Source organism: Colias croceus, chromosome 11 (assembly GCF_905220415.1).
Source record: "Colias croceus chromosome 11, ilColCroc2.1".
Taxonomy (NCBI): domain Eukaryota; kingdom Metazoa; phylum Arthropoda; class Insecta; order Lepidoptera; family Pieridae; genus Colias; species Colias croceus.
In genome coordinates, this window is record NC_059547.1 from 8,738,661 (window position 1) to 8,766,524 (window position 27,864).

Here is a 27,864-nt window from a genome sequence, read left to right on the forward strand (position 1 = left end):
TGTTACTACTTATGTAGATCTTTTCTCTGGATCTTTTGCTAAATAGATAGGTAGGTATTCGTTAATTTTGGTTCATTCAACAATGACATTTCGCGTACAAAATGCTGCAAACGCCATCTGGTGATAAGTTGTGTAAATAAAACAGTATGGCGACGTACATTTGTTGTAAAGAGAGGGAATGATGTTTACGTGAATTTTAGTGTTACTTTGATGCACAGTGGTATTAAAATTTATGGAGATTAAACGATTTTGAGATCTCGATTTTTGTAGTACAAGGTATGTAGTTTGATAATGTTCTATGCTTATCGTGTGAATATCCGTGACCTTATTTCGAAAGCGGTACATTGTTATACCGTTAGACGGGGCGCGTGGCCGTCCCTGAATGTTACCGCGAGAGTGCCGCGCGAGACCGAGAGGGCCGCACAACCCCTCCTCTCGCGATTTCCCTGGCGGTGGTGGAAGGAGTCGGGAGCGGGAGTGCGATTTGGTTTATCGTAGGCATATGGAGGGGATCCCGCATCTTGGTGGGGATGCGTGTCGTGATGGATACTCAATCGGGCCAAAGGAATTGGTAGGTTGGTAGGGGTGAATGACCTTGTATCAAAATGATCCGCCCACCACCATGTGAACCAAAACAAAACTTCTGAATTAAAAATTTATATTGCGAGTTTTAACATGTCAATAATTGCGTAACTTATTGCCCATTCACACTTTTTCTTTGTCTATATCCACTTTAATACTGTGTTTTGCACAATATATTTCCTGTGCTTTTCTTATATTTAAAACTCTGTATATAAAAATTTGTAGTGAAACCTTGAATTCAAACATTGTTATTATGTTAGTTATTATACATATTAATATTAAAAGTTCTCAATATTTTAATACAAGGTCAAAACACATTCTAATCAAACCTAAGTTTACAATGTAACAATATTGGTTGATCCTTTCACTTTGCAGAATAAAATATGAATATTTAATATCATTTATAAAGAGATAATATTTTTGACAAATACATCTACATGAACATATTTTTTATACTGATATGAAAACAAAACAAATTGAATGTATGCAAAAAAATTAGCTTAATAAACACATACACATGTAACAAGATTACTCAACTCCACGCTTCCTACATTTATTGAACCACAACCACACCTCACTACGTCTTGTGAAAGTACAGCAAAGAGAAAGTGAGGATCATGTTAGTTGAACATATACAGTCCAACTGTGTGCGTATAACTAACTAGCCAACCGGTTGAGTATTGAGCTCGTACAAAAACTTTCTTTAACCCACTTTCGTATTCTCGCGACGATCTTTCGCCATTCACCGTCGTTTCGGCTCCAGTGTGTATAGTTTGGTAGTCAGCAGTGGTGTGTGCCCTACCATCGATCCCAGTGTGATCCCTGTGTGCTAGTGGTGGGATATTCTCGTGGGGGTACACTTTGTGAAGCAGACAAGTGGGACACAGCTTATTATTTTTCTCCTCCCGCTACGGCGGCTCATAATTGGATGCAGTATGTGTGATATGCAGAAAATGCCTACACAAGATGATGCCTCTTGGTATGCAAATATTCTTTGTAGCGTTTATACAACTTTTTCTTGAATATGATGTTAATTATTTTGTTATTAGGGTCAATGCAAATTGTTAGTAACTAATTTAATTTACTTTGTTTGTATTATGTATTATAATAGCAATCTAGTGTATTTTTTTTTGTATCAACGCATCATCTATTTCAAAGTTAATACTTGAATAAATATATTGTATGTTTAGATGACTAGTATTAATTTGTTTACTACAATAATGCAATATGTAACTTGTATTCAATAGGTCTTATCCAATTCTTGAATACTGTAAAATTTTATTTCTTAATCCACCAGTGAGGAAGACTCGGAGATGAATTTTGCAGCATTCTCAGCCATGGGGGCTGGTACACACTTTGTGACCACAAACGGACAGTTGCCCGTCACAACAAAATTACAACAAAATCCTAATAATGGATCACAGCTACCTCAGGTTAGCCAATTACCTTTTAACTAAAATGGTTGATATAACAGAGTAGTTTATCAGGTATATTTGGAATTGCAGAATCAATGAAATGAATATATTAAAAAAAAGAAATCTGCCTATCAATAAGTTAGTGTGTATATATCACAAATAGGTCATATTTAAATATTAAAATGTCAATTTGTTTTGTGCTTTGTCTATGCATGAAATAACTTGCAGAACTTATATTTAACATTACCTAATAATATAATTATACATTTGATATATTTAGCCAGACATATATAGTAGAAAATCACCTAAACATGAATGTAATGAACTTTCACTAGACAAACAATGGCAAGAGTTATCCAACCTCTAGGAATATTCACACTACTTGTACATAAATAAATACTTTTCAGCACAAATTCATCTATACTAATATTATAAAGCTGAAGAGTTTGTTTGTTTGAACGCGCTAATCTCAGGAAGTCCTATTATCTAGTCCTATTAGAAAAATTCTTTTGGTGTTAGATAGCCCATTTATCGAGGAAGGCCTATAGCTAGATAACATCACACTAAGACAGGAGCGGAGCAATGCGGGTAACACCGCGGGGCACAGCTAGTTTATTATATGATCATTAAAAATTTCCAGGTAGTTGGTATGGTAGGTGGAGTGAACATGGGCGAGGGTGTGCAGTACCTCCACAGTCTGGACGGCACGGCGCTGCAGGCCACGCCACAGCTTATATCCGTGCCTATAGCCTTGCCAGGTGCTAAACCGGGTATGTCTATTTGTCATTAAAAACCTATAATTCAGATTCGATTCATGTATTTGCTAAGTGAACTATTAAATCATTTGAGAATCAGATTTCAGAATCAATAATATTTACTACTTCACTACTTAATATTACGGCTTTTAGAAGTACCTACTGTAGTACTTCCACCGTCTTTTGTAGTTGAACATCTTCACAGAGGTCATTGAACTTGGTGCTTTTCCGTTATTTGTAGGTACTGTATTTGTAGGTACCTAATTAGTTCAGAACTGCTGGATTAAAAAAAAATCACAAAAGTAGATGCTTGTTATATTTAATATTTGTAATATTGATTTTTAATGTGTAATGTGTATATTATATGTATAAATTTTAATTTTTGTTACTATTTTTAGGTGACCCGCAACCAACAGTGCAGATACGGGTGTTAAGTCCAAACATAATACAGCAACAGCAACCCAAATATCAGATGCAAATCCCTATACAAGGTTTTCAGCAAGGTGAGCCTTGATAACTATTATATTATAGGACACTAGTGGTCCACCCCGGCTTCGCCCGTAGTACATATTTCGCAATAAAAGGTAGCCTATGTCCTTTCTCGGGTATCAAAATATCTCCATACCAAATTTCATGCAAATTGGTTCAGTAGTTTAGGCGTGATTGAGTAACAGACAGACAGACAGACAGAGTTACTTTCGCATTTATAATATTAGTATGGATTATAATTACACAAATCGACCTAGTCCCACAGTAAGCTCAATTAAGGCTTGTGTTGTGGGTACTAGGCGACGATAAATATAATATTTAATAAATACATATATAGATAATAACACCCAGACCCAAGAACAAATAATTGAGTTCATCACACAAATATTTGCCCTGACCGGGGATCGAACCCGGGACCGTCGGCTCAGTAGGTAGTTACTTTACCACTGCGCCAACCGCGTCGTCAAGTCATCAATAACTGAATTAATTATTTAAAATCATATCAATTCCTTGCTGAATAGATTCATTTTCTTGTAAAATTTTAAATATAAATTGTAATTTAATGTAGATTGTAGATTCTTAATAAGATTGGTTATTCAACTTTTTTGTTTATAAAGTGGTGCTTGTGAATTCCTTATTGATTAAAGACATTGAATAAAAGGAAAAAATCTAAACATAGGTCAAAAAGGTAAAACATTAGGTACAATCAAAATCAACAAGACATAAATTCTTAATTTGAAAGTATGTATTTAGAAACATATATTTACAATGATGACTTTGATCAAGAAGCTTATATCTAATACACTGGAGATTTCGGCATGAACATTTGACGTGTAACAAGAAAATTGTTGTGTTTTATCACTTTCACACCTAACTTGGTATTGCCACTGTTAATACGACGTTTTCCCAAGGCTACTATGTATGCCGTAATATTCTGTGCAAAAGGTTAGTTTTTGTACATGAGTTTGTTGATAAATTGCCAACAACGTCATTCAGAAGCATTGTTGGATGAGACAATTATTATTTATGCTAAATAAAATAAGTATCTGGACCAATTATTAAAAAGCGATACTCCCTGATTATGGGTAGTTACCATAATAAAATTGTAGCAACTCTCACTTTGACAATATGGCATAAGTGTCAAAAAAATTGCGTCGCTTCGAATATTTAAGTTAATATTGTTGCGTATTTAATAAATATTTTCCGAATATAAATAATGTATTGCATTGTGAAAAATTGCAGAAGTGTTTGGACACCAAATTCTGGCATAGAATTTCACAGGCAAGTGTATATTTACGTTATTTACAATATTCCTCAATACTCCTGCATTTACCTGTTTAGAATCATTTCAATGGCAAAAATTGTAAAATTTTGCATCATTTTAGAAAGCAGTCATGTTAAATTTGTTATTTTCCTAATACTTTATCATTTTTCAACAAGTTTTCAATAAACAAAATTAACAAGTAAGGTAACCATGATGACGAGTTTTTATGGATAGTGAAGAGAATATATTGAAATAACAATATTATGATGAAATTTAGAACACCATTTTCAAGATTTTTACTAGTAATGAAACAACACTCGACATCGGTATTGCACTCACATGTAGTTATAAGATTGTTCGTTTTTACATTGAAATTTATACTTTTTTAACTTACCTCATATTTTTTGTTTTAGGTATTTCAGCTTTCCAAAAAGTAAAATAAAAAGAAATATATGTGCCCATCAAGGGTAAAATTACTGAGGATTACGACCCAGAAAAAAATACCATTTGAAAAATAAACTTTGTAAAGTTAGCTGAAATTTGTGCAAGGCGTTTATTATAAACAGTTTTTCTTTGATGATTTTGGCTTGAAATTGACCCGTCGAAGCAACGCGTTTAAAAAGAAGATCTGAGTAGCTTACAATTTGGTAAACAGCATCTGATGCAAAACACAACTTTCCTCTATTTACAAAGGATGTTAATGCTATATATCGGTTCATATCCAGGCTTTGTAGCCAAGAGTTATTTAAAATTATCATTCTATACCAATTAAAATTGTATGTTCCTATAATAAAGTCGTTATTATTTATAGACCATGATTTTTAGTTTTTTCTATTTCGAAAAATCCTGAATATACAAACCAGTGTGGTCACCCACAGAAAGAGACAAAAAACAACACTGACGTCATTCAAGGTTATATTTTCTTGTGACAAGTCAATGGTCATAGTGCAATCTCCAGTGTATAAGATATAAGCTTCTTGACTTTGATAGGTTTTATAATAACCAAATATATTTATGTAATTGTCTCCAGGTGGCACAGTATTTACAGTAGCATACTCGCCTGAAGCAAATGATGGCATCCAACTACTGGGAAATTCACTACCTGAAGGTTTGTCTTTGTGTTTTATCCTTAACAACTAGTCTTTTATGTAAAACTAGTTTTCCGCCCGCGGCTTCGCCCGCGCAGTCAAAGAAAAACCCGCATAGTTCCTGTTCCCGTAGGATTTTCGGGATTGCGTCATTTTTCCGGGATAAAAAGTAGCCTATGTCCTTTCTCGGATATCAAAATATCTCCATACCAAATTTCATGAAAATTGGTTCAGTAGTTTAGGCGTGATTAAGTAACAGACAGACAGACAGAGTTACTTTCGCATTTATAATATTAGTAGGGATAATAAGGCCTTCCATTAAATTTTATTATTGCGAACTATATTTATATTATTGTATTTATATGAATAATTGTAAAAATCTTCATGACAATGTATAATGTATATAATATGTATATTATATAATGATAAATGCTTCATTTTGCGGTGCTAATATTAAATTGGCTGGAATGTATATGTCGGAGAATTTAAATAACTCTCCATAATTAATTATAATTAGGTAGATATGTGAAATAATATTAAATAATGACTCAGTGCGCACACCTTGCGCGGTCGATGGTAGTACCGAGACTATATCATCGAGCTACTGACTCAAGGAATATAAACCATCGCATGGCCCGTAACTCCATGCATTTCATATCAATTCAATATCGCCATTATGTTGTACACCATAGAGTACTTTATAATAGGAAGGTATAGCCACATAACAACTACTCTGTTATAATTCTCTCACACGGCCATTCTGACAACGAGCGCGTTCTCGCGCGAACATTCGACTAGTAATTTTGCGCAGATTACTTACTGCGTTGCTATTTCATTTGCTGTATTCAAACTCTTTTCCCTTCACGGTTTGTAACTTTTCACACCGACTCACAAATTATTACTCATCATCGTCATCATCGGTGATATCAACAACGGCTACTGTCGCCTAAAGACGAAGCTTTGAATGTATTGTGTGTGTGTGTATTCTATTGTAAGTGTAGAGCTCTGAACAAATACTGGAACTACATGCAGCGCGGAGCCTGACATGTACTGTAGTCACATGAAGCGCAATGCTTCGCACAAAATCTGGAACTACATACAGCGCGGAGCCTGTCATGTACTGTGACTACAAGGAGCTTAAAGCTACCCACAACAACTGGAACTACACGAAGCGCGAAGCTTCCAATGTACTGTGATCACAAGGAGCGCAATGCTACCCACAACATCTGGAACTACATGCAGCGCGGAGCCTGCCATGTACTGTGATCACAAGGAGCGCAATGCTACCCATAACATCTGGAACTACATGCAGCGCGGAGCTTGCCATGTACTGGTGTGTGTGTGTGTATTATATATTGTAAATGTAGAGCTCTGAACAAATACTGGAACTACATGCAGCGCGGAGCCTGACATGTACTGTAGTCACATGAAGCGCAATGCTTCGCACAAAATCTGGAACTACATACAGCGCGGAGCCTGTCATGTACTGTGACTACAAGGAGCTTAAAAGTTAAAGCTACCCACAACAACTGGAACTACACGAAGCGCAAAGCTTCCAATGTACTGTGATCACAAGGAGCGCAATGCTACCCACAACATCTGGAACTACATGCAGCGCGGAGCCTGCCATGTACTGTGATCACAAGGAGCGCAAGCGCTACCCACTACACGAAGCGCGGAGCTTCCAATGTACAATATGACATACACGCCTTACTATGTCAAACACAGAGCTATTATTGAGCTTTTAAAGTGTGGTGTGCATGTGTGTTATGAAACTTTTGTGTAATACTTAGATTAACTTATACGGAACTATGTAACAACCGAGGAAATAAATAGGTCAAAATAATAAAATAAAACAAAAATAAACTTATACGGAGTATTTATTTTTTTCACAATACTTTATTGTACAAAACAATGTAAGAAAATCTAGTACAAACTTATAAAGTAAAAATATTTTACACAATGTGCGGCCTTATTGCTACATACAACTTGCAAATTACTGGAAGTAAGGAGTAACATTTGTGGATTACATTTTTATTCATTGGCTCACTTTCCAACTGCTTAGATGAATTTGGAAATTCTTCACAGAAATATGTACTGAGCATGGCCTCCAGTTTGAGGCTCGATTCGATACCTCTCGTTATCGCTAAGTTGAGATTATTTTGTATGGACTGGAGAACTTTTCTCCTAACTTAGTAATTTACATCGTATGACACGCCATCAAATCGTCGTCCAGTGACATATCTAGTGTATTTACAGGAATACACAAAACCACCTTGCACTTATACCTTGATGTATACTAGGTATAATAACAACACTTTACGGGGCAGATTAACAGCTAATAATTAATTTGCGAGGACTGAACCAGGTTCTAAAGTCACACCGACTTCCATATCATTTACCACTATCGACGACATCACATTTTCATAGTCTACCTTGAGACAATTCAATAATCATAAATGACCGCCAAAACAAGTAAAATAATATCATATTGATGTTACAATCGGCTTTTCTTTCTTACTAACACAATATAAACATTAAACAGAATGTTTTTTTTCCAATACGAGCCTTATAGACGTTCAAATGCTCGTCCATCCTGACTTTTGCGTTATTTCTAATTTCAAACAGGTTAACTTTTAAAGTGTTGACACTCGTACTAAATCATAATAACGTAGTGGTCTAGCAGCCTATAGACAATTGCATTGGGCTGTCGCCTGTGTTAAGCTTTTTGATAAAATACAATTCAAAGTAAGTTGAATTTCGCCAATTGTAGAATACCAATATCTACGTTCATGACTACACGGTGGACTTGCAGCCTATAGACAATTGCAATGGGCTGTCGCCTGTGCTGTGCGTTTCTTTCATACAATACAATTCAAAGTAAGTTGAATATCGCCAATAACTGTAGAATACCATTATCTACGTTCATAATTTTCAGCGATAGTGAAACAATGAACTTAAGAACAGACATAAACCTTTTAAAATAACCCGTTAGCGCAACTCATCCCGCTTGTAATTTTATGAAACTCAAAAGAACACTGCCAACTCAAGTCTATGAGTTCGCTACCTGCGAATGACGTAGCTTGATCGGCTACTATTCCTTTCAGCGCACAACAAAAACAAAGCGCTTAACATGCTCTTTTTTTTTTTGAAGACACATTTTTAACCAGTAAATGCGTCAACAATTACCAATACGCATTCTATACTGCTACTCGTAAGTGCCATTCGTATCGATGGTTATGTATGAAGTGGTTCTGATACATTTTCTATCGGATGTCAAGTCAACTGTCTAGCTCTAGAGGGCCTTTAATTAACTTTGCAATCTAAAAATGTTCAATGTACGTTCTAACAAACTATGTACACTAAGTTTTTGCAGGTTTATCCGAACTAAAATATTTCAAATAAGTAATCATGAAATGATTGTATCAATAAATGATTGATAACACTTCGTTTGCACCAAACAAAAGAAAATGTTTATACAGCAAGCATTTTTTTTATCGTATGTGACACCTTAAATTTAAATCAATAATTTCATTCTATCGGCTTCAATTACTTTATTTATTTGCACCCTTGCGTAGGTACCGACTTCGAAATCAAAAGCTTGTATGTAAGCCCATCATCATCTATGAACACGAGGAGAAAATATTTTTCTTATGACATGATGCTTTGAGACTATTTCAGTCTGTTAATATTCTAAAATGTTAACGCTTAATTGATTATGCTTGCGGCCTTCTTAAATCTTTTAACTCTATTTAATAACTATGATATCAACTTTCTGTGTCAGTGATTCTTTGATTATAATATTCGATTTTTAAGTTGATCATTACTTTCTTGTAGGAAAACTGAACCACTATTAATCTATTGAACAGGAATCTGTGTGTACTTCGACAACGAGATTTGTCTGAAAATAAAGGAGCAGAAATCTTTTTTTTTTTATCATTCTAAAATATTTCGTAAACTTTAACGTTCTTTTGACAATAATGCTTCAGCAAGAGCCTTATTTTTTTTTTATATCTGACAAGTCTACCGTTCGATGTTATGAAACCTTGTGGTGAATACCTATTCAATGTTGCAACAGCAACTTGCATTTATTCCAATTAAATGAAAACTCTGCGCAAGCGAGACTTTCAATACTCTTTTTAAACAAAAGAATGTAACCTCTTATGATTTTGAAAACCCGAGAACATCGTTGAATATAAAAAGTAGCTATGAAGTCACGTAATTTATCTAGTCCTTGGTTTTACAACAAGGGCATTACAAAACCTTATCAATGTTGAAAGAACTGTAGATTGTGCTAGGCTTGTATTATTCCCATTTCACAAAATTTTTTACTTTCAATAATGGATCTCACACGATGAACACCATTAAAATCATTTAAATCCGTGTCTATAGATTCAAAATTATTGTCCGCAATAACAAATATTGTTTATTTTAAATTCACGAATAATTTGAGTCCCATTGTTATCCATAATCAAACTACGTCCGGCTCTAGTACAAACATCTCGACCCCGTTACTCCATCCCAAGAAGTACTCGAGAGTCTACAATAACCAAAGCTCATATTTACATCATTAACAGTTATGGGTAATGTTGTACGGGCGAATGAATAGGTTGATACAGTGCCAGTTCTTGTTACGCGAGTGTATACAAATTCTAGAGGCCCGGTCATGCTATCGGCTATCCTTTTACAAAGGAAAAAAAAAAACAATCGGACCCGATGTCAATAAGGCACTTGAACTTTACGCCGGCTGTCTGTGACTGTAGGTAAGCGGGGTATCGTGCTGTAAACACACATTAATAAGGGTATTGTTTCTTTAAGAGCGTGCCGCCCGTTGCTTTGGAAAAACAAACCTCTTCTATGTGACCAAATTTATGACAATAAATGCGTTGTTGTTTCTTAAATATTGAGCGGACCTTTGTTATTCTTATCGATTAAACTAACTGATTTTGTTTCATGGGCGAGATTTACAGTCACGTTTGTAATGACATGTGAAAACACAGTTATAGCAAACAATTTGCAACATGCGACGCTTTAAATGATTTATGCCAAAATGTCTATCAAGACCCACAAAATCAATCGGCGTGTATCATAATAAATCAGATCATACCTGGTCATCTGCAATACCTTCTACCACGAATTTACTATATTCGCATAGTTCCAGCCCGTTCTCAGCCGGTCGATTAGCGCCAACTTTGTAGTGGAGCACTCGATGTATGTTGAAACTCGATCACTTTTTTACCATACCATATCTCGAAAAGGTATTTCCTCTCGCTTCTTAGCTTCTTTTCACGTTAAAAATAATGTCCACACAGGTAGATGAAGGCTGGCCTCGTAGTGGGTCTTCCTTACTTATGCGTTACCCGGAAACAAAATGTTTCGTTTTAGGAAAGTGTATCTGCCATTTCTTTTAGCAGAGATGCGCTCGACATGGTGCTTTACAACCCACACACAACACATGATGTTGTTGTTGTTGTGTTAACATTCTCACGATTTATTGGTGGAAACTCTGGTTCTTCTCGAACCTCATTAACACTATCTATTTCTTCTTGAACTTCACTAACACTATCACTCGTTTCACTCACTTGCAGATTTGCATCGTTTAACGTAGTCTTACTCTTATTGGAATCGGGGGTAATAAGTGCCGATCCCACCGCTGCTGTCGGAGAATTTAAATAACTCTCCATAATTAATTATAATTAGGTAGATATGTGAAATAATATTAAATAATGACTCAGTGCGCACACCTTGCGCGGTCGATGGTAGTACCGAGACTATATCATCGAGCTACTGACTCAAGGAATATAAACCATCGCATGGCCCGTAACTCCATGCATTTCATATCAATTCAATATCGCCATTATGTTGTACACCATAGAGTACTTTATAATAGGAAGGTATAGCCACATAACAACTACTCTGTTATAATTCTCTCACATATATTTGGTGTAATTATAAATAACAAAGTACTTAGCTTTATAATATTATGTATATACAATATTGTGTTATGTAGTGTATATCATGCTTGACTAAACTGTTATTTAATCTATACATAAACTATATTAGTTGTAATTATACATTTTAAAAATAACAAGTAGTATTTAATATAATATAATATGGTACTAGGTATTAAAAATAAAAATGTAACCCCTTTATTCCGTTGTTCAGGTACATTCAGGATAAGACCAGGTGAATAAATTAACTTTATGTTAATTGTGTATGTGTTGTATATAACTGTGTATGTTATTTGTTTGTAGTGAAATGCTAACTGCATGTATTTCACTGTCATACATGTTACATATGCGTTTTGCTTGATTATGTTTAATATTTATCACTACTACATTATCACTTATTTAAATTTAAAAGTATATGTGTAAGTATTATCAACTGAACCCACTGACAAATATGCAAATATTTCTTCGTCTTCAAAAATGTTATTGTAATTCTTGCTAACACCACTTGTCCTCTGTGATGGTTTGTAGCCTCTGCTGTGGAAACAAATAATATGATGATGAATAGGCACAATTATTAATAGCACTTAACAAAACCGTACCATTAAGCAATGTTGTGTTGTGTTTTGTATTGATGTGTTTTTAACTTTTATTGTCTAGATTCAGTATTTAGCACATTTTACTTTTTTATATTGCATCATACACTCCATGTTCCAACAGTGTAGTTCCATAGGAGGGTCCTATTGTATAATTATTATGTACTTTATAATTTACCATGCTCATATTTCACTTGAAATCATTCAATGTTTATCCGTGGTATGTTTTGTGTCCTAGAATGAGTATTTGAATAAAAAAAAAATTATTGATTTTTTTATGTATTTTAAAACCTTATTATTAATAATATTGATATTTAATGCAAAAAACTCTAAAAAATTTTTTTTCAATTATGTAATTATAAGCAATAAAAAATTGATAAAATTTAAATTAATATCACGTGACTATAAACGCGCCATGACTGGTCACCATAGATGTGACGTCAAAATGTTATAGTTGTATACGTTTTTGTATCAACTGCAATGAGTGAAAACTAACATTATGACGTCACATGCGTCCGGGTGACGCTTCGGGAGTTGTCGGTGTGTTTTCGGATTACTGGATTCAAAGACTAATTTTTATTTTGAAATAACTTTTGAATTATTGCAAAAAAAAAAAAATTAAAAAAAAAAATAGTTTTGTTATAAAACTAATATATAATCTTTCCATTTAGCACAAAAAAAAATTTATTCAAATACTCAATTATTAACCCTACCTAATAAAATTAAAAGTAGGAGATAGGTACTCGTACATGACCTGATAAAAAAGATAGATTGTGTTGCTAATAATCTGGTGTTCCGCCAGGCTTGCAGGTGGTGACCGCCATGCCGCAGGACATGCAGCAGCTGATGCAGAGCCAGGACAATAAGGAGCAAGTGCCGCAGACTATGCAGCATCAGGTATAGCTTTTATAGATTTATTTCACTGAACAATTAAATTGACTTAACATTTTGAGCATTTTTTTATATTCAGTTTTATAGTGTGTAGATTTTTGTTAAAAATTGTGACTAATCTTAACTAATCTTAACTAAACAGGTTTGGAAGGTGGTAATATTTTACAGTAATAGAATATTACAAGCACAGCTATCGCTAGTACACTTTGCAAGAGATCAAACATTTTTGACACTTGGAAAAAAAGACATACTGAATGAAATCTGGTTCTTATCAGTTTTTTATAAAGTTTATTTATGTTTGTTTTGACAGGTATTCATAACTCAAAACCAACAAATAGTGATAAGCAACGGCGAGGACGTGAAGCAGGTGATGAACAACAACACGACAAATAATAATAACAACAATGATGTAGCTGATATCATCATCAAGGAGGAGGAGTGCGAGGACAATGATGATGTGAGTTTGTGTCCCGATGATAATCATTTATCAAATTTTTGTTCTTTGTTTGTTTATTTTTATACGTTTGTACATACACAGGTGGCAAAAAACTAACATTTAAATTTTAATAGACTTCAAATTGAAAAAATATTTGGAAAATCCAAAAGTGCACGCCTCATAATCTCATCCTTTACAATAAAATTGATTATTTATAAAGGTGTATACAGAGGCGGCTCGTGACAAAATTTTATGGGTGTTCACTTGAAATAAAACACTGAAAATACCTACATGGTGTAAAGCAGTACAATTTAATTAAAAAATTACTTATAAAGGAAAATCTATTAACCTTCGTAAAATATGTCTGTTTTCATCGACACGGTCATTGAACTCGCGTATTGACTTTCGGTACGCGGAATCTAATGCTTTACGAATGTCTTGTCGTTCGATAGACGCCAATTGCAGTTCATTTCACAAATGGTACCTACCGAGATTGTGAATGTTTTTTCATCTTGATTGAAAGATGAGCTAAGTCGTCAACGCCCGTTTCAGTCCAAGCACTCTCACCTCCGCCGGCTCGCCCGCTTCAAATAAAAGACACGGAAAACAAAATATTTTGTTGCTTTCATGTTCATCACAATCACACAACCACGGTGTTTTCACATATTGTTCGGATTTAAACACACGCGTATATGTTTTCGTTTCTGTCGTACATTTTTGCGTAAATCAAGTTCAGGCCGTGGCGGTCCCTTAGCTTTCAATTCAAGCCGAATTTGTAACGTTTTAACACACTTTTTAATGAACGCCACATTATAATTGTCCATTTTAACACTCACAAGTAATACTGATAACTACAGGCTATTTCAACAGTCAACACGTATCTTATGATTTTAATTAGAAAATTCCCGAATATACATTCGCGCGCGTGCAAGTTGACTAGAGTTGTTTGTTTATGTATGAGTGGCAACGTCGCGCGCAAGCCGCAATCGCTGTCTTGTTTACGGGCGCCCGGGCACGCGGTAAAAACGAACCGGCAACGTTTGCGGGAGCGGCGCTCCGAATTTTGCTATATTTTCATAGAAAATCTTCTGTTTCACGCGCAGGACTCTGACAAAACTATCTCTTTCACTCCTATTGGATTTCGTATTAGAAAATGTACTAAATATTTTTTCATTGGAGCGCAATCGTGAGCGCTCCGCTACGCGCGTTTTATAATACAGTATTATACCTACAGGTGTATGGAATGATGGAATGATGGATATATTCATTGGTATTGCCAGTAGTTTTTTACGATTACGATTGATTTTAAATAGTAATAATTAATATTAATAATGAAATTAAGGAGTATGATTTTATTATAATTATTTATGGGAGTTCACTGCACCAGCGCTCCTTAGGGCGAGCTGCCTCTGGGTGTATATAATATAAGTATGTAGATACACTTGTTCTCATGTGCCAATGCTCTTGTACTGTCTCAAAACAGTTGGAAAAGTAAAGAAAGCGGTACCGTAATAATTGAGCTATTTTTCTTGTGGTCCCACCTAGATGTGAAACTGCGCAGGTTTAAGTGACTGACTACCAACTTATTTTTTTAAACCTTGGCTTATAGTATAAAGAATCGAGTTTATAATGGTGAATTTTGAGTACACTATAAATATATAAAAGTCGATATTTTTTTTGTTTATTTAATAACAATTAAACCACATCGAATCAGACCCTGAAAAATGAAAGGGTTCTATTCCTGAGCATACTCAAGCGTAAGAGAAAAAAAAAGACTCGATTAGTAAAGTATTTCGGTCGCTATCGTGTTAACAAGAAAATCCTCCGCACATACAGACACACGGACGTCCAAGACAGAACTTTTTAAAACTGTTTTTTAACTAGTTTAAATAACAAAAATGACATCAAAAATATCATGAATGTTAAAAATAGTGTTTTTTCTTAATATGTGTGTGTATGTATTATCTTACAAGTGCGTATGATACATAAAGACATTTTAAGTTTGAAAAATCAGATGTTTTGCGCGAAGTGACAGTAGTACCCACCTCAACGCTTCGCTTACGAGGCGTGCAATATTGTTTATAAAGGAAATACAGTGCAAATTAAAATATTCTAGACATTATAAAGTTGTGTAAATGAAAATATGGAAAAAATTTATAATATTCTAATTATCCCATTCGTTCATGACTAATTAAAACTATTATGTTTGTTACCAGGACGACTCGCAAGGCACAGAGAACAGCGACGGCATGCCGTGGCAGCTGTCCAGCTCGCAGCAGGACCTCGTCAAGTATCTCAACACACTGCCTCCACAGGTGACCATACTATAAAATAATATTTATTTTTATTTTATCACTACTTCATGCTGATTGAAGGACACTAACAGTATGTTAAATTTGAGTTAACTGGTAAAATTATGTATTTCTCAAACATACAAATTGAAATAACTCATGCCCCGGAATCACAGACACAATAGAAAATCTATTGTGTCGTGGACCGTTCGGGCCGCTCGGGGCTCAATGGGTTAAATGAGATATTCAATAATGTCAAAGTGTGAGGATTTCTGGGGGAGGAGGCCGAATTCATCACCGCTATAATAAAAAATACGTATTTAAACATGGCTTAATATCCGAAAATATAACATAATGTAAACTTACAATAGAAACCACATTTTATTTTTCTTACAAGTAATAAATGATATTGCAGCAAACCCAAGCCCTGCCCGTATCACTTCAGCAGTTCTTACGGCTCAATCCTGCAGAAGCTAAAAAGATGGAGAGCATTGAAGTGGAGCTTACTCCCATCAAGACTCAGGCGGAAGATAAGAAGGATAATGCTGATGTCTCTATGGATGAAGGTACTATTTTATATCATTAATATTGTTACTGCTCGAAAAAAAGTAAATAATCCATACTAATACTATAAATGCGAAAGTAACTCTGTCTGTCTGTCTGTTACTCAATCACGCCTTAACTACTGAACCAATGTGCATGAAATTTGGTATAGCGATATTTTGATACCCGAGAAAGGACATAGGCTACTTTTTACCCCGGGAAGTAGGATAGGTTTTATCTCGGAAATCCCACGGTGACGGGAATTATGTGGGTTTTTCTTTGACTGCGCGGACGAAGCTGCGGGTGGAAAGCTAGTTATATATATAGAACATTTGCTTAGTATCTTCATTTTGGTTTATCTTTATATATTTACAAGATATTGGTGATAAAATTCACGGTTATCACCCTATAAAGTATTACACAATTTACAATACCTATTAAATTAGAGTTAGTATCATATGAATAGAAATTAGAAACAAATGAACATCGTCATTTGCCACGACTAATGTGAACGTATGGTATCAGGCGGCGGCGCGGGGTCGGGCGGCGCGAAGAAGAAGAAGAAGTACAAGAAGAAGGGGAAGGGCGTGGCGCGGCCCAAGCCCGGGCAGGTCATCATCGCCACGGCCGCCGACGGCTCGCCCATCTTCTGCTGCCCCGAGTGCCAGCTGGCCTACCCCGACAAGGAGCAGCTCGAGGCCCACCTCGCCGTGCACAAGATCGAGCGCCGCTTCATCTGCGGCATCTGCGGCGCCGGCCTCAAGCGCAAGGAGCACCTCGAGCGGCACAAGCTGGGCCACAACCCCGAGCGGCCCTACGTGTGCGGCGTGTGCGGCAAGGGCTTCAAGCGCCGCGAGCACCTCAACCTGCACGTGGTCATCCACTCGGGCGTCAAGAGCGAGCTGTGCGGCGAGTGCGGCAAGGGCTTCTACCGCAAGGACCACCTGCGCAAGCACACGCGCTCGCACGAGACCAAGCGCGCGCGGGACGAGGCCGGCGCCGAGCCCTTCGACCTCAAGCCCGCGCCCCAGCCGCTCGCCAACAGCACCGCGCTCATGCCGGAGATCACCATACATGTTAGTACATATTATATGCATTTGTATATTTTTTTTGAAGTGAAACTTCTTTATCAACTGAACATTCTGTAACATTTTTTCGTTATGCGTGACATTTTTCCGTTACGCGCCATCTTTTTCTTATTCCTACCACGCGTGATTAGACGTATTTCTGTAAAGTTGCATGTAGTAAAATATTTTTTGAAAAATAAGATCATAAAGAAGTTTTACTTCTTACGTGTGTACACTAGTATACGCACACATTTTTTATTTAATAACATTATTATGAAAGTGTCAGTTATTTAAGTTTTTCAATAGATTATCATCTACTTTTACGAGAGTAATTTAAAATATGCATAAATAATCACCACCTTCTCAATCTATATTGTTAATAAAGAGTGACCAGTGAAGATCTTATTTTTCTCACAAATTAATAAAATAATATTTATTATAACATGACTAATGAAATGACGTTCTCCAGGTGCCCACCAGCTCGAACATGCAAGTGCCAGTACAAATAAACATCCCGCAGCACGTGATGTCGTCGCTGGCGGCGGCGCAGGCCCGCGGGGCCCCGAGCCCCGGCGCCGGGGGCCCCGGGGGCTCCGGGGGCTCCGGCTCGGGCTCCGGGGCCTCCAGCGGCGAGTCGCAGCTCGACGCGCTGCTCGCGCAACACACGTGACACTTGGATGCCACTGGTTAGTAATTACTAAATAAAATAGTAGTGATTCGTTGTTATGGAAATGTACTGCAATAATATTAAGCACGATAGAGAAATTGACATAAACGATCAAAACGCGAAAAAAACAGGTCGACGTGTTTTTATGGCGCGTTACGAATTCATGTACAGATCTTTTTGACGCTATGAAAGCGTTGCAAAGCAAATAATTTATTTATTGTAAACAACAACAATTATAAGCTAAATGTTCTAAACTCAAACTCAAACTCAAAAAATTTATTTATTCAATTAGACTTCTTCGAGAAGCACTTTTGAAACGTCAATACATAATATTTTTCTAAACTATATTTTCCTTTGCAGATATAATAGACAGCGAAGATGACAACGTCGGCGCGAGCGGAACCCGCAACATCGCTTGCACATAACGGGATATACACGCACTACTCGAAGGAATACCCACTACCTATCATTCAAATTATGTACTTGCTTTTCTCTTATGAAAAGAGTCTGCACAAATCCTCCGTAAGTCCCAAACGGGGAAACAAATCTTAATCAACAACCACCGACGAAATGTCACGGTATTAATACGAGTTAAAATGAAATCGCTTTAAGGACAAAATAAATACTCCAATTAGTATAGTTCTCTTTATAAAATTAATTAATTGTTAAGCCTTCGAAACCATGAACACTCGTGTAAAATTGATAAGTTATTTGTACATACTTAGTGATAAGTAATCGGATTTGAATCACATAAGATTGAGAGCACACGTCGGAACTTGTAAAAGTGTTTGTCATGTGCCCTCTACATAATGGGCAGCGTTGGGCGAATAGAGGCAATCACGATAGCGTAGAGGACCTAAGGCTGGTTGCAGAGCTTGACCGACTATCAGTGCGTACCGTCGGTCCTGACGATACGCATCAACAATTGTATGACTATGACACTAATGCGCATGACAATACGCGTGCGTATGGTCGGTCTAGCTATGAACGGTTTTATGAATTTCCATACATATGACAAGCGCGACTGACATACGCACTGATGGTCGGTCAAGCTCTGCAACCAGCCTAAATCTCTATGATCGGCCGTCATTGCAGATGCCTATTCATCATCGCCGTAATGGAGGCAAATATCGACAATCATTTGTTGGGCCAACGCTGCCCATTGTAAAGAGGATGTATAGTTCGTTTCAGTGACCCCACTTGACTATGTAGTTGTATGTAGATTGTTTGCCATTGCACAAGTTCATATTAGACATATCACACAGATTTTTATTCTAATCGATTCCAATTTTATCGTACGAATACATTTCAATTCGGTCAAGAATAACTTAGGGTAAAAGCTTATCTAATCGATTATAAGCCGTTAAAATAATTGTTAATGGATAGTCTTTTCGTATCGTCAATTCTGACAGTAAAAAATTTTAATCGAATTAATAAGATTAATCAAGATCGATAATATTATATAATACCAGTGATTTTTACAGTCTGAATGCTATTTTTACTTTAGTCCTTATAACGGAGCAAGTATTTCTGTATTCGCGTAAGTCGTATCGAAAGCAATAAATATAATAATTAATAAATTAAACATAGTGTTTATATAATCGTGTAATTGCTACAACATGCACAATTATTCAATAATTACCTGAACTTTATTTCTTAATAAATTAACCATAATAGTACTAATAGTTATCCGTCCACTTTGATCCAAACAGTTTATTTTGTTGTCGTAGAATTTCCTTTTCTTCGGCAAATTAAGAGCTACAAAGAAAAGAAATCAAATGAAAACAGCAATAAAATAAATAAAATTACCCGAATAGTTACATTATTATACTTTCACTTTAAGCACATCATTGTTGAAGTGCCAACTTTTTTTTAATTTATCAAAAACGTAGTTCTGTGACGAAATTCTAAAAGGGTAAAATAACTTGCTTTTACCATTGAAGTACAGCCGAATAACATAACACATGCGTCATTAATTTATTCAATTTTAGTGTTTTGTCACAAGATTGCTTTTGGATATGGATTTTTTTATGTTATTACCTATTCGGTGCCCATTGTCACTGTTTATTATTTAAGTGTAGTAATAACTGAAAGAGTTATTAAATAAAATAAGATATTAATTCGAGTTCGGTTATCAAGCGTTTGGTTGAATGTATTGATTATAAAATATTTTGCAAATTATGTTACAAGTATTTTTACAAAGTACATGTTTGTTGTATATTTTCTTGCATGTATTCTTTAGTTAAAAATATCGTTTGATCCACAAACACCTCACATGTATTCTCCATTTTATGTAAAGTGTACATAATAGGATATTACTGTGATATAAGATTCACTTCAAGTTGCTAATGTTGACGATTGCGTTTGTATATAATTATCATTATTATAACAATTTTACAACACCTAATTTTTAAATGTTATCATCACAAATTGTTTTATTAATATAGTGGTAGGAAGTTGTTCAGCGCACACAAACGGTTTATTTCTACAAGAAACATTATTTGAGAGAACGTCATACAAAATCATGAATCTAATGCTTCTTGTCTACGTGTTAGATGCAATTTTCTTTTAATAAGCCAATATTGTTAGTTGCTTGGCTCCCAAATGTTGCGAACTAGCGCCGGGTGTGCCGCGTGTCCGACTCGTGCGCCGATGCAACACAAATCATCACAAACAGCTTTAACACGGTGTATATTCATTTTGAATTATATTTTTGTACTTAGTTAGGATGACAATTCGTTGTAAGGTAACCGCTTCTTACTAACGACCGGAGGTGCTCTAACGTACTGAAATATCTCGTTACGCTAATATAAGTTGTACATTTTAGTATTATTCTGTAGTTACTAGTTGTACTTGAATAGATCAGAATTTGTTAGTTATTTTAGCTAAATTCCATTAGACCTAATTTTAAAGTGTCGAATTGATTTTACAAAATTTGCCGAAATCGAATATTGTAGTACCTTTATATGTTTACCAGTTAAGATTATTTTTTTACTTCATTTTAAAATTACGTAGTTTCAAGTATTATAATATTAAGGCGCGTCGAACTTGACTTAAGTTCACTTTGTACTTTTTGTATGAAAACTTATTTATTAATGCTGAGATTAAAGAATAAAGTTACTGATTTTTTTACATGTCTTTCATTTGTGTACCTTTTATATTTTCAATATTAATGAAAATTAAAAACACCCATACCGATCTTTACGTTTTTTATACAGCACAGCTGTATTTTATTAATTAGTAGCCGCTTGCCACGGTGTAGGCCAGGTAGGAATTGATCGTCATCTTTAAGAATAATTAATAGCGATGTATCTGTATTGTAGATAATTTTTCAGTAAGTATGCCAAAATTCACCTAAAATAGTTTTTTTTTGTGTAATAAATAATAGGTACCTACCTAGATTTTTTTAATCATATATTTTACATCTATAGAAAGACCGTTACCGCGTTATAATATGCCGTATCAACCCTTGGGGCTCCGAAGTAAGAGGACCCCTTACGTAGTTTATCATAAAAAGTAGGTTTAAAAATGTAAACTGATGTCTATAAAATACTTCGATATTACATACATAGGTACCTACTATATGTATGTCGGGCCCCGAACAAATTATTATGCTAATGGCACATGAACGAATAAAGCGCAAAAACGTTAATTAAAATTGAGAACCTTAAAGTGTGAGTATTAGGTTTTATAACTGCATATATATAGAACCAAATATATGTATCTAAAAATCCCAAAACAAGTGTTATTTGCTGCGAAAGTTGGTGCTAGCTTATACATAAAGTAACTTTATAGCAACAAATAACTTCGCAGCTTTTAGATAAATATAAGTTTCGGTTTGATTCACGCATTGTTTACGAAAGCGAAGTTACAAGTATAGGTCAGGCACGGGGTTGCAGCCACCTCATGCATGACAGCGAGGGGTGGACATTATTTCCCATCCCCTCACCGTCCATTGAGTTCTCGTCTCGAGCCGCAGACCCCTCGCACACGTTGGTGTCGGGAGGCAGCCCCTCGCCTAGTGCGGGCGGCCGAGCCCTTCGCGCGCCTGCGCCCTGCCCTGCGCATCGCGGCCGCGCACCCCGCCATCCCTGTTCTACGATATTACAACTATGAACAAGTATTAAAACGATGTTTAAATTCACCATCGGGGACCCAGCAAGGTAAGCATGCCACCTTATTACGCAACCGACCCGCCACGAGCTCGCGATCGCCTGGGGCGTCGTGGGGACGAACGATGGTGTGGGAGCGCGTAAAAATAAAGCGTTTAGAAATGCGATTGGGGTGAGGCAGAATGGCGGGGGTTGATCGCCCTATGGGGCAACACCCTTCTTGTGTTATTTCGCGAGTGCACGCTGCGTTCACGATGCTCGCGTTTTCAGAGTGCCGCTATGAATTTCGCTCCATTCACGGGACACATCCCGTCAGGGGCCGCGCTGCCCACCATCCAGCAGTTTGCGGCCAAGTTCGGCTACGAGAGCAGCGGGTCGGCGGGCAGCGTGGCGCAGGAACCGCGCTACCAGGCGCAGGCCGGCGGCGTGCAGTTCGCTGTGGCGCCGGCCGCCGGCCTGCCCGTCGACGCCATGAAGTTCCGCCAGGGCGACAGCGTCGTGGTCATGAGCGCGCCGCAGCAGGGCGCCGTCACCCTCACCGGCATCGGCACCATGCCTGCTGGTGAGCTCTATCTCTAACTCCCTCTCATATGCTAGGTATTATGTTATACATATACAAGCATTCATTTTAATGTACTCTTTGTTTACGCGTGTCAACTGCACATACATGCTTTCAATGGAATTTATCGAAGTATAAAGTCGATCGTGCCGAATTTGTTCAAAATCGACTTAGACATTAAACCGGCATAAATAGTCAAACCGTAACTATTGCGGTTATCAGATCTCGTCATTAACAAAAAAAAACAATCAAATTATATTCATCTTCATGTTCACAGACACAAAACATATAACCCTATTGTTTTTGCGTGGTCCCATAGGAGTGAAGTACCAGACGATCACGTCGTCGTCCACAGTGAACGTGGGCAACATCGCGTACGGCGCGCAGTACGTGCCGGCCGAAGAGCCGCTAAAGGGCGAGCGCGACAAGCGGGACTACCGCGACGACCTGCAGCACGACATCATGGCCACCATGATGCAGCAACAGGGTAACATATTATTTTCATTATATTTATGCTGCTAACAGTGCATAATTATAGCGATGTTTCTTTTACAAGATAATGTTAATTGTCTCTACTCTACGTTTATTCATTGCGTACCTAAATTACAATTTAGTGCACAAAACTAGGTATATTATATTAAATTTATTATGTGTTACAGTCATAATAATAGAGTGGTGTTTAATAGTTGACTGTAGTGCGATGTCGGCAGTGACGCAGGCGCCGCTGCAGCAGGGCACGCAGCAGCTGCTGGTGGTGCTGCACGAGCCCAAGGAGGCCGCGGCGCTCGCCCGCGCGCTCAAGCAGGACGGCCGGCAGGATCGCACTGTTACTGCGCCCGCTGAGTTCATAAGTACGTTGCTTTCTTCGTAATATGCTTTTAAAGACAAAAAGTTCAGCTCAAATTTTTATTTCTTTATTTCATTTTGTAGTAAGATGATCTTAAAAACTATGCTAGTATTATATTTATATCAACTATTAAAAACAATCTTATTTTAATTCATAACCTGCTTGAGATATGGATTTTAATCCAATGTCTTGAGACATGTCTTGAGACTTGAGAAAAAATTTAAATGTAGGGAAGTTTCGCGTTCTTGTGAACAAAAGCAACAAAACACTTTAGAGAAATTTAACTAATTATCACGTATCATAAGTTCTTAGTCTAGTTCTTCCAATTGATTTATCACGGATAGTGATCATCATTTTCGTTTAATAATAAAATTTACTTAAATTTACACCCGAAAGAAATAATTAAAAATCATAGTTCAGATTAAATTTCTGATTTTTAAACTGTCTAAGCTTGGATAATTTTCATAAGTGCAATGCTATAGACATGAATACTGTCTGTATTTTTGCAATATCTCATGTTTTTATATCGTCCAGGTATAGGAGACGTGGGCGACGGCACGTGGCAGACGCTCGGCAGCGGCGTGGCGGACTACCTCGCCGCGCTGCCGCTGCCGCTGCACCACCTGCTCAAGTACTCCACCGGCGACAAGCGGGACGACCAGCCCACTATCGTTGCTACTACCGCACCAGCTATTGCTACTTTGGCACAGGTAGTTTGTGTTGTTGTGATAATCGACGGAAAAAAGAAAATTATTACGTTTTCTAGTTAAACGAATCCATACTAATATTATAAATGCGAAAGTAACTCTGTCTGTCTGTCTGTTACTCAATCACTCGGCAGTCCTAAACTACTGAACCAATTTGCATGAAATTTGGTATGGAGATATTTTATACCCCACTTGTATCTAATAAATTAAAATTTAGATTACATATTAAAAACCTAAACGTATTTCTTAACTTAAGCAAATACGTACTATTTGTAATTATGGGGAAGACTGTTAATTAATTAAGGGGAGATTGTTACTAAAGCCAAGTCATACGAAGCTATTTTATTTAGTGTACTTAAATATATATTTTTAGCATTCTATATTTTTTATCAACATACAAGCTTATATTATATTATGTATTTATACACCAGGTTAATGTTTAATCAAATCACAATCAAATCAAAATATGTAATGTCTATAAAACTGTGTTACAGATTTCGCCGAATAACGAAAATAGCGTCGTAGTACAGAACACGACGATAGCTATAAACGCATCCGTAAGCACGCACACGCAAGGCACGAACACCAACGAGGCACCAATCATAACAAATACGTTGTACTACAGTAATGGCAGAAAGAAGAAAAAAAAGAAAGAAGTAACAACGAAAAAACCTCGACCCAAGCCAGGGGAAATACGGATTACAACTGCTTTAGGTAAAAATAGTAAAAATAGTATTTAACTATTTAAATATATAATAATTCTATTATTAAATTTTAAAGTGCGAGTGAGAGGAACTCTATTAGCGAGATAAATATGTACTAGTCAGTACAGTTCTTAATGTGCGAGTGAGACAACCTGCGAGAACGAGACGCCTATATTGCATTAAGTACATTTTCTAAAGTGTGAGTGAGAATCACTGTGTGAGAGAGACATGTGTATGTTTATTAGTACAGTTTCTGATGTGCGAGCGAGAAGTATCGAGAGAGCAAGACGTGTATATGTCACTCAGTTCATTTTCTAAAGTGCGAGTGAGAGGTACTGTGTGAGAGAGATATGCATATGTTTCTTAGAACAGTTTCTAACGTGCGAGCGAGAAATATGGTGTGAGCGAGATGCATATATTTCACTTAGTACAGTTGTTAATGTGCGAGTGAGAGGTTCTGGGTGAGGGAGATATATATATTTTGCAACGTACAGCTTATAGTGTGCGAGCGAGAAGTATAGTGTGAAGGAGACGCATATATTTTCGTTAATGCATTTCTTAATGTGCGAGCGTGAGGACCCGCAAAGTGAAACGTATAGTTAATATATTTTATTTCGTGCCCTTTTCAAAATTTTAATTTTTAAAAGCGGCCTGCAGTTCGTAAAATTATTATGCAGTATGCACAGCAATGAAATTTAATATGTGCGGATTGTAACAATTCTCTTCATAAAAAAATAGTTAAATTCAAACATAAATTATTATATTTCGTAGCTATTAAATTGTTTACCAATTTGAAATGTTGTTATTTTGAAATATTATTTATTATGTATTGTTTGGTCGTTGATGATTTGAATATGTATTTTGTTATGTCTTATATGAATATAGTTAACGATTTTTTCAGATGGTAGTACGCTATACTGCTGTCCTGAATGTCACATGGCCTATCCAGAGAGAGATTTGGTTGACCAACATCTTGTGGGACATACTATGGAAAGAAAGTATGTTATTCATATCTCGTAATATAGTTTATACTTTGGATTAAAAATGAGCCAAAACGTTGAAATAGTATATTATATGCATATTCATGTGTTCTAAATATTATTTAATCTCAGATTAAATTTTTACACTGAGGTAAAACACTCGAAATAATAAATTAACAAAAAATATTACAGCAAGTTTCTGAAACTTAGGTAGGTATTCACTTTATCCATTCTCCTTAACCTATATAATATGTGCATTGTGTTATAATCATTATAAACCTTGCAGGCCTATGATTGTAGTCAGTCTTTTTAAGTATATTGTGTTCCTCCAGGTTTATCTGCGACATCTGTAACGCGGCGCTGAAGCGCAAGGACCACCTGACGCGACACAAGCAGTCGCACAACGCGGAGCGGCCGCACGTGTGCTCCGTGTGCCTCAAGGCGTTCAAGCGCAAGGAGCAACTCACGCTGCACTTCATCATCCACTCGGGCGAGAAGCGCCACGTGTGCAACGAGTGCGGCAAGGGCTTCTACCGCAAGGACCACTTGCGCAAGCACACGCGCTCGCACATCGCCCGCCGCGTTAAGGCCGAGCTGTCCCAGGAGACCACCACACCGCCGCTCTCGCAGGTCCATTCTTCATACTCACACTCGTCCAAAACACGAGTTATATTGCACACAATTTTTATTTATAATTCAAATAGAATATTTTTATAAAAAATACTTTTCATTATAAAAAATCTTTGGACAATTTGTATTAATTTCTATCAAACCAAAAGCACTTTATGACGTAAAAGCTTACTGAATCTATTAAATGTTTGTATGGAAGCCATTTTCTACTCGTAATATTTTTATTTATATTCAATAAAAAGGTAAAAAGCTAACTAATTATAAATTAAAATAATCTCCCTACAGGTAGCCCCCGCCCCACCGTTGGAGCCATCCTGACAAGTTGCCATTGAAGACTTCTGAACGGAGTAAATGATAATGCCAAGAGGATAATATTATGTTATTTAATTTTATTTGTTTGCACGGACGTCGGGAATAATGTTTTTATTTCGTTATTTGTGTAAGAGTTTTTTGTCGGACAAATTAAAAATGTTTTAAAAGGTGTACAAAATTTTATTAAGAGGAAATTGTTTTTGGATATTTGATAGTTAAAATCTTAAAAATGTTGAAAATCTTCAAAATTATAATGTTATATCTAAAATGTTTTTATTTTTTGTTATTGTTGTTTTAAATAAATTGATGTCATTATCAAAATTGGAATATCAGATTGTTGGAGAAAATTGATTTCTGTGATATCATTAATTTTGTTTACAATTTTAACTAAGTATAACTAAATTTAGACAGTTTTGTAGAGAGTTTATCAATATAATCTGTATATTAGGTCATTTATTTGAAAATTAATAGCCAAGCAATAATGGATATAATTGATGGGTGATAATGTATCTGTAAGAGACGAAAGAGAAAATAGTACAAAGCCTTATGAACATACTCGCATAGATGTGTACGCAGTAAGTCAAGTACAATATTCAAATAAGCTTGTGAAATACATTTTCAATGCCAAAAGTTTATTAGAAACTGAATTTAGAAGCTAGATTTTACTTCAACTCCTTTTACTAGGTACCTGTAAATTTTATTGTATTGACGTTTAGGAAAAATAAAAGGTCATTGAACTTTGAGGCTGGTTGCAGAGCTTGACTGACCGTCAGTGCGTACCGTCGGTCCTGACGATACGCATCAACAATTATTGTGACTTTGACACTAATGCGCATGACAATACACGTGCGTATGGTCGGTCTAGAGTGCGTTTCACGAAAGAGTTCCCCTGCCGTTATGTTGGCATACCTGACTGTCAAAAACGAAAATATTTTTTTTAATCAAAAATGACAGAGAAAATATTCTCCTTTCTTCCTAGCC

The 27,864-nt window shown here is 36.3% G+C and overlaps 2 protein-coding genes across 7 annotated transcripts; both read left to right on the top strand.

Moving 5' to 3' along the window:
• The first annotated feature begins 142 nt into the window (after positions 1-142).
• On the top strand, positions 143-18,938 carry LOC123695405 (zinc finger protein with KRAB and SCAN domains 8-like). Of its 4 annotated transcripts, none has more exons than XM_045641243.1 (13): positions 143-276; positions 1,880-2,015; positions 2,638-2,767; positions 3,151-3,255; positions 5,536-5,613; positions 11,759-11,779; positions 12,940-13,034; positions 13,339-13,485; positions 15,681-15,779; positions 16,171-16,321; positions 16,824-17,374; positions 17,835-18,051; positions 18,393-18,938. In XM_045641243.1, the coding sequence occupies exons 2-12, from the start codon at positions 1,896-1,898 to the stop codon at positions 18,033-18,035; spliced, it is 1,698 nt and encodes a 565-aa protein (XP_045497199.1). In that variant the 5' UTR covers positions 143-276; positions 1,880-1,895; the 3' UTR covers positions 18,036-18,051; positions 18,393-18,938. The 4 variants fall into 4 exon arrangements, with proteins under 4 accessions (XP_045497199.1, XP_045497197.1, XP_045497196.1 ...); XM_045641241.1 differs by lacking the exon at positions 143-276 and adding an exon at positions 316-571; XM_045641240.1 differs by lacking the exon at positions 143-276 and adding an exon at positions 1,067-1,561.
• Positions 18,939-21,798: 2,860 nt separating this feature from the next.
• LOC123695797 (fez family zinc finger protein erm-like) lies at positions 21,799-27,151 on the top strand. 3 transcript variants are annotated; one of them, XM_045641724.1, is made up of 9 exons: positions 21,799-22,195; positions 22,415-22,706; positions 23,023-23,190; positions 23,390-23,554; positions 24,085-24,260; positions 24,752-24,971; positions 25,863-25,959; positions 26,274-26,571; positions 26,857-27,151. In XM_045641724.1, exons 2-9 carry the CDS (start codon positions 22,424-22,426, stop codon positions 26,887-26,889), a joined length of 1,440 nt encoding a protein of 479 aa, XP_045497680.1. In that variant the 5' UTR covers positions 21,799-22,195; positions 22,415-22,423; the 3' UTR covers positions 26,890-27,151. The 3 variants fall into 3 exon arrangements, with proteins under 3 accessions (XP_045497680.1, XP_045497682.1, XP_045497681.1); XM_045641726.1 differs by having other exon boundaries at positions 23,414-23,554; XM_045641725.1 differs by lacking the exon at positions 21,799-22,195 and having other exon boundaries at positions 22,235-22,706.
• The last annotated feature ends 713 nt before the right edge of the window (positions 27,152-27,864 follow it).